This window comes from Sorex fumeus, unplaced genomic scaffold (genome assembly GCF_029834395.1).
Source record: "Sorex fumeus unplaced genomic scaffold, SorFum_2.1 ptg000037l, whole genome shotgun sequence".
In the NCBI taxonomy this organism is placed as follows: Eukaryota; Metazoa; Chordata; class Mammalia; order Eulipotyphla; family Soricidae; genus Sorex; species Sorex fumeus.
In genome coordinates this window covers 24,343,397-24,351,417 of record NW_026606094.1, presented here as the reverse complement: position 1 = coordinate 24,351,417, position 8,021 = coordinate 24,343,397, and the positions used below count along the sequence as shown (strand labels likewise).

Genomic DNA, 8,021 nt, shown 5'->3' with positions numbered 1-8,021 from the left:
TTCAGTGGCCGCCCCAGTAACCTCCCACATTGTTTTCCCCGCCTACCGGGAACCCAAACGTTATCTTTCCGTTTCTCTTTAGTCCCTGAACAAACGCAGCAAAATCGAAAACTGTGTTTTCAACGCTGCGGATTCTCAGACATCAACTTCTTTCATGATCGAGGGATCGAAATCTCCAGGAGTAGTACCCCGCCCCCCCCCCCCCCCCCCCCCCCGTGCAAGCCGGGCTAGGAATCCAGTGTCCCCGCACCCCACGATTTCCATAGAACAAAATGTCCAACAGCCTCCCCTGACCGGCCCTGGCTGGCGAGCGCTGCGGAGGCCGGGCAGGAAACGGGGTGGAGAGAGGAAGGAGGGAAGGGGAGAGCGCGCGCGGGAGCTCGTTGGCGGCCTTCGCTCCACCCCGGGGCGGCTCCCGCGACCCCAGCCGCCGGCCCAGGCCCGCTAGAGGGGACTGACCGCCTCCTTCCCCAACTCAGCCGCACCCTGGAGACTGCGATCGCCCACCGGGTCGGCCCCCCAGCTCCGGCCAAGAGTGGGGCTGAGTCAGCCAGTAACTGCACCGCCAATTAGGAAACCATTATCTGTAACGACGGGCGGGGGCGGCGTCCAATGCCCGGGCTGGGGGTGGGGCGTGCAGCACCCACCTGCCCCCGCGCCTCGGCGTGTGACGTCCAGAGCGTCGGCGGGCCGCGGAGCAGCGCGGGGAGCCGGGCTGGGTAAGGCCGGGCGAGAGCCGCTGGAGGGGGGCCCGCGACGTGCGGAGCGAGCTGGCCCCGTTCCCTCCGCCAGGGGCCCCGGGGAGGCCGGCCCTGCCCACCCCCCACCGAGCGGGCCGCGGGCGTTGTGCTGTGCGGCCGCCGCGCTGGCCGCCCAGTGAATTCCCACACGCCCGCGCCCCGCACCCTGCACCCTTCTCTCGGGGTCTCGTCCCTGGATCCCGGGTAGGGGAAGTGGGGGGAAGCCGGGTGCCCCACCGGGGCGGGGCGGACTCTGTAACCCCCCACCCATCCACCCGCACACACACTAGACCCAACCCTCGGCACCACCCCTCGCGTGTCTTGAACCCATCTTGCCACGGAGAGCAGCAAACTCAAGTGGTTTCTCGGTGTTTAGGTGTGAAGAGAGAGGAAAATGAGCCTCCAGTGGGCGGCGGTCGCAACCTTTCTTTACGCCGAGATAGGGCTCATTCTGATCTTCTGTCTGCCCTTCATCCCGCCGCAGAGGTAGGAACCTCCCACCACCCCCATCCCCAGCCCCCCCTCCACCCCCCACCCCGCACTCGGCCGGTGGGCCTAGAGCTGTGCCAGGACACGTGGAACCCCGGGTTCCCACCGCCAACAGTTTTGGGGCCGTGCTGGAGCCCCTGCTCCCAGGGCCAGGAAGACCTGACAACCCCCTCCAAGTTCCCTGACAAGGAAAAAAAAAAGGTTCGGTGACATACAGCTCATTAGCAAAGGCAATATGGACTCGATGTCCTATACAAAACTTGGGGGGCCGGGTTACTTGAAGGGCACTTTCCAACCCCACCCACCCAACTCCCAAGCCACTCCCTAGATGGCTTAATGCAGGGCAGCCTGCAGTTGTGGGGACTACCTGGAGCAATCCAGGGGTACTTTGGGGGTCCTGGAACCTCCCTGGGTCTTGTGTGTGTGCCAGGCTTGCACCTTCATCCCCACACGCACACTCTCCAGCCTCCCACCAAATTGTGTGTAGCAATACAGAAAAGAATTTCCCCCTTGTTATCTACAAGGATGAGGGCCCCAGTACTTTGGGCCCTTTGGTTACAGACACAGTCCTGTAAAGCAGTGATAGTTATAACAGCTGAACTAAGTCCGTGTAATGGGTAGTTACAGGTATAGGCACGCACAGGTGCAAACTGTTTTCTTGAGCCCATGGAATGATAATTTCGAAACCTGGGCCAACACTGAGTTTGGGCCTTATGTAAGCAAAGAAGTACTTAATGTTCAGTGACAATTTTGCTGCCTCCTACAGTTAATGAGCATATAGTAATAGTGCTGAGTGTGAAAACTGTCAGAATCATACTGTGCCATTGGCCCCTTAATAAAGGGTTTAAGTGCTGAGTGTTTTAATAGAAGCATTGGCTCCGTTTACCCGTATAATCACTTAATAGGATTTCTCTTTTAGATGGAGAAATTTTACATTACAAATGGTGAAATACACTTGTAATAAGAAATGTTGCAAGATGTTTGTTTTTATGGCATTAAAATGTTTCAAAAATTATTTGCTGGAGATAACCCACTGAAGTTTAGTAGATCTCAGGACTGTAAGAGACTTGGAAAGTTTGTAATTTGGCTCAGAAACCTGATAGGGTCAGCTTGCTGCTTATCGTACTGTAGGAAGAGCCCTGAAAAAAATTTTAAAAATATATTAAAAATATATTTGTGTACATACATATTATATATATTGTTTTTTTGGCCACTCCTTAGTGAATTTGGGGGCCTGATAGAAGAAAATCAGTATGTAAATTTTGAAAATTGCTCCTTATTTCATCGACATTCATTTTCTATAACATGACATAAAAAAAATTAAATTTCTGGGAGTGGGAAAAATAATTCTGAGGAAGATCCACACTCACATGCTGTTAGTGAGCACTGTGGGGTATAGCACCTCGCCCCAGTGAGTGCTGAACTACCAGCCCCAGAAGTCATCACCATGTACCCCTAAGTGGGCCCGAAGTGGGCCCTGCTCCCAATCCCTGCTGGAGAGGGTCCCCTCACAAATGCATGTAATTCTTTTCAGCTACCAAAATATTATTAGGGGGTTGTAAAGTGCTTCAAAACCTTTTGATTTATCTACCTAATGATATAATATTGTCTTACAGATGGCAGAAGATCTTTTCATTCAGTCTCTGGGGTAAAATTGCAAGTTTCTGGAACAAAGCTTTTCTTACTGTTATAGTCCTATTGATCGTTCTATTTCTGGGTGAGTATTAGTTTCCTTTTTTTGTATGTGTTAACTATAGGGGTTTTTTTTAATGAATTTTTTAATTTATTGGGTTGATGCTCTTGAAGCAGTTTAATTTTCATAGTGTGTTAATATAAAGTGGATATTGGTATATTGGATATTGGTATATATAAGGGCGGAGCAATAGCACAGCGGGTAGGGCGTTCGCCTTACAAGCGGCCAACATGGCCGACCCGAGTTCGATTCCTCCGCCCCTCTCGGAGAGCCTGGCAAGCTACCGAGAGTATTCGATATGCCAGACACAGTAACAACAAAGTCTCCAATGGAGACGTTACTGGGCCCGCTCGAGCCTTTTATTTATTATTGGTATATTAATACAGTTGATGTTAGTACCCTATGTGCACAGGTATAAATTTCTTTTGACACAATAATGCTTAACTTTTTTGATATTGTTTTAAGATTTAAGTGTTTAAATGTAGTAATACGTAGCCCTCTTCGGTGTTTCCAGATATAAAATGACTGTGTTGTCCTAAACACTTAGGCTTAACTGCCGAGGAGGTAAACAGAGGAATAGATTAATGCCCTGAAAAGACATCATAGATGCAGAATATGAATCTTGATTAGATCTTACTTTAAACCAGTTATAATACCAACGTTTGGGGACAGCTGTGAAATTTTTAATATAGACTGGTTGACAAATAATGTAATGGAATTTGTGATTTTTCTTGAAATGACAGCACTGTTACATTGTAGAGGCCAGCATCCTGTGGCCTGTAGGATGTACTTTGTAAATAAAATTGTGGAAACTTAACCTTGGCCACTAGTTTATGAATTGTTTGTGGCTGTTACCATGGATGACTGCAGAGCTGGAGACTTAACAAAGAGCACATTGCCTTATTAAACAATTGCCTTCTGCCGCTTTACAAAAAAGTGTTACCAGATCTATAATGTAGGAATGTGTCCTCAGTCTTAGGAGATGTGTGCTAAATATGTCATAACTTATACCTTTATTCTATGTGTAATCACCAGGCGGGCTAGGGAGCCCCGTGTTTCTCTCTCGCTGCCTGTGTTTTGTGGTCTTGGGTCACTTCCCCACCCGGGGTGGCCAATACCATGGGCGGAAACAAGGAAACAAACGAAGGAGGAAACGAGGGCCATGCTGGTTGGTGATCAATTGCTGTTTATTCTATTCTCCCCACGCACCTGTTCCAGTCCCACTAAGTTCCTCATTCCAGTCTCACACTGCCCCTCATTCCAATCTCCTCCAATCTCTCCTGCTCATCTCTCTGTACTCGCTCCCACAGCCTGGTCTCTCTCTAGTCTCTCACCAACTCCCAGCATTGGGGCTAGCAATCACACCCCATCTGGTAGTACAATTAACATATGAAAGCCCTTCTTCCTCCTTTCAAGGGCAAAATACCACATAGGGGTGTTTCTCCTCTTCTTCATCCAATAACTTAATTAACATCTTAGTTAACATCTTAATTCTACTTTTTAATATTAGTTATTTTGTATGGACACTGTAAGAGATACATTAAGGTTGTAGGGTGGCTCTCCTGGGGACATCTATAGTTCTCAGACTGCAGTGCTCAGGCCATATTAATCTTTCCTAACCCTAGCAGGGTCCTATCTAGTTGTTACTTTTTGGATTGTGACAATTTGTCCATGACCATGCTCTTAACGTACAGTTAAGTATTATGATGCCTTGGCCTGGCCCATTTCAGTGCCAGGATAGCTCACAGCTTACCCTGGATCCATCCAGTCTCTCGTCAATACCCTGCTTTTAGGTTACTAGGAAGTAAGGGCAACTGAGACTTGAGTCTAGAGAACAGATGTCCAGGAATGAATACCATTCAGGGTCAGTTAACTCCCAGGTTACAAAAGCATAGCATTAACTATCTTCTTGTGTCTGTACAAAAAGGACTTTGCTCTGAATTAACTATGCAAAGGACTTAAGGAGAAGAGAAAAGCAATATTTACAAATGAGCAGAGTTTGATATGGAGATAAAGATGATTGACCAGTTGGGAAAGCAGAGTACAAAGAGGTTACAAATAAACACAGAGGAACGGGAGCATTGTGATGGGAGCAACCCAATAAACCTAAGCTCTCTGGCAAGGCAGAAAGGGCAAACCAAGGTTATTCTACAATTCTATTGAATGGGAAAACTGGACTGTACACTGTATTCATCACTGAAATTTAGGGTTAATTGTGGGTGGAGTTTGGGGGGCACTCCTGGTACTGGTTAAGGGAACCATTGGTATGTTAGATTCAAACCCATGACTCCTCAACAGGGCTGGTACACACAAAGCACAAATGAGCTCTTTTTTCCAACCCCATTACAGCGTTTACATATGAGCAGAATGTCATATTTTCAGCTTTGAGGGTTTTTTTCTTAAGTACAGATAAAGCATATATTACAAAATGTCGTATATATTACAAAATGGTCGTATCTAGGTAGTGGAAAACTAGTTATATATTGTGTAAGTTTAAGTTACCATGTTTTTTAGAAGCAGCTGAACTCAGGGAGATTAAGTGACTTGTCTAAGATTTCCCAACTCTTTTGTCACATTAGCTTTTGATACACATTACAGACAGAATCTGTTTCCCTTCAGAGTTTTCTGGTTAGATATGTTGTGGGTTATATAGATATTACTAAACTACTTTGTATACCCCTGTTTTTAGCTTTCCAAACCACCAACTTTGATTTAACATTCTCTCTCTGAAACTGAAATCCACTGGTTTGAGTGTGTCTGAGTCATGAGTCAGTAATTATAATCAGGGTATGAATGAATTTGTGCCCCATGCCAGTATTAAGTATACGATACATTAATGTTACTCATATGGATTGAATCTCCAGCCATATGAGAAATAACACTGAGCAAAAAAAAAGACCAATAAAGGAACACTAGCTCCATCTCTACTAACAAAATGATCTCTGGAATGACATTTTATGACTCTGAGTTTACCATTTGCAAATAAAAGGAGAAGAAAATCATCTCTGTAGCTCATATTAGTAGAAGAGTATTGTGGTTCACATCTAGCTCAGGGTTTATTCCTGACTCTGCACTCAAGAAGCACTCCTGGCAGTGCTCAGAGTGCCATGTGGGATGCCTGGGATTGTACCTGGGTCAGCCATGTGCAAAGCAAGTACCTCACCTGCTATTTTTCTAGCCCCTAAATATCAGAATTTATGAAGCCATAAGAAGAAAACTCCATAACCAACAAACAAAATATTGTATGAAATTGGTAACACGACAGAGAAAATCTAGCTCTTGTGGGCTGGAGCGATAGCACAGCGGGTAGGGCGTTCGCCTTACAAGCGGCCAACATGGCCGACCCGAGTTCGATTCCTCCGCCCCTCTCGGAGAGCCCAGCAAGCTACCGAGTATTCGATATGCCAAACACAGTAACAACAAAGTCTCCAATGGAGACGTTACTGGGCCTGCTCGAGCAAATCGACGATCAACGGGAGGGCCTTTACCTTTAGGAGTAGCTCTTGAATATCGGGTGTTGATTCTTATTTTAAAAACAAAACTTTTAGGGACTAGAGAGATAGCACAGTGGGTAGGGCGTTTGCCTTGCACGTGGCTGACCTGGGTTCGACTCCCAGCATCCCATATGGTCCCCTGAGCACCGCCAGGAGTAACTCCTGAGTGCAGAGCCAGGAGTAACCCCTGTGCATCACTGGGTGTGACCCAAAAAGCAAAAAAGAATAAATTTTGTTTAAAAAATTAAAAATAAAAACCATTTAGGAAACAGATATAGAGACTAAATTTTAAAGTTTTTAAAAACTCAGTTTTGATTGAACAGACAATTTTCCCAAAGGTAATATCTAAATGATCAGTAAGTTAGAAAAGATAGTAATATACACACAAAATTAAATGAAGTACCACTTCTGACGAACTTAGCTATAATTTTTTAAAAACTATGTAGTGTTCAAAGTATGTGGAAAAATCAGAACCCTCATGCTTCTACTGCTTGTGAGAATGTGAAATGGTTCAACTGTTTAGAAAGCTGAGAGAGAACCAGAGAGACTATACGGGAGTTAAGGTACCAGTCTTAGATCTGGCCAACCCCACTTCGATTCCTAACACTTCATGAGCCCTCAGGAACTACTTAGATCAGTTGCACAGCATGGAGCCAGGAGTAGCCCCCAGGGTTGCCAGGTGTGGCCCCCCCAAAAAAAACAAACAAAAAAAGTTTGACATTTCCTCAAAAAGTTAAGCATAACTCAGCAGTTCCTCTCCTGAGTATATACCAAGATAAATGAAAACATGCCACTCCAAGAATTTACAAATGATAGTTCATAGCAACAGCATTGATAATAACCAAGATATGGCAAATCAGCTGATGAATTAATACGCCAAATGTACACTGTCTGTACAGTAGAATATTATTCAAGTTTTGCAGTACCAACTTTGGTGAGTATAGGACCAGTAGATCTATATAGAGGCAAATAGTACTAGTGGTTGAACTCAGCCTAGCATGTGTGTCTTTTGAGTACTTGAGCTATCTCTCTGGCCCTGATTAAATTTTCTTCAATGTTCTCAGTTTTCTGTCTGGACTTTTTCTTGTCTGTATGGCAGTCAGTCTTCCCTAAGAATGCGGATAGCCACACGGAAAAAGTCTTAAGTTGCTCATGTACTCTTAACCGTTGAGATACAGACAGGGTATATCATCCCTAAAGCAGTCACAGATCCAATGACTAGAGAAGGAGCCCTTAGAGGAAGGGGGAAGGGTCGGATTGGGGGGAGGAAGGGGGAGAATACTGGGGACATTGGTGGAGGAAAATGTGCACTGGTGAAGGGATGGGTGTTCAATCATTGTATGATGGAAACTCAAATATGAAAGCTTTGTAAGCGTATCTCATGGTGATTAATGATAATTTAAAAAGGAATCCATTAAATATAAACATGAAAGGGTGTTGCTCCATTCGCCCTGGCCTCTCTGGAAAGAAAGATGGCAGCCGCACGGGAGCCTTGTGGACAGCAGGTTTGAGCCGGGGGTGGGGACAGCAGGGACCTCATGGGAAGCGGGGCATTCCGGTCCGTCCTTCACGCCCTACCGAGGTCACCAGTTGCCCCCCACGAGC

General features: G+C 45.9%; 1 protein-coding gene across 3 annotated transcripts in view; it reads left to right on the top strand.

The window, feature by feature from the left end:
• Nucleotides 1–429: 429 nt before the first annotated feature.
• The window catches only part of BCAP29 (B cell receptor associated protein 29), a 50,970-nt gene continuing 43,378 nt past the window's right edge, over nt 430–8,021 (top strand). The window contains exons 1-3 of one of the 3 annotated variants that reach the window (XM_056118178.1): nt 430–586; nt 1,117–1,226; nt 2,846–2,946. In XM_056118178.1, the coding sequence (XP_055974153.1) occupies nt 1,135–1,226; nt 2,846–2,946 (193 nt within the window). In that variant the 5' untranslated portion in view covers nt 430–586; nt 1,117–1,134. The other 2 variants (XM_056118177.1, XM_056118179.1) reach the window with 2 other exon arrangements.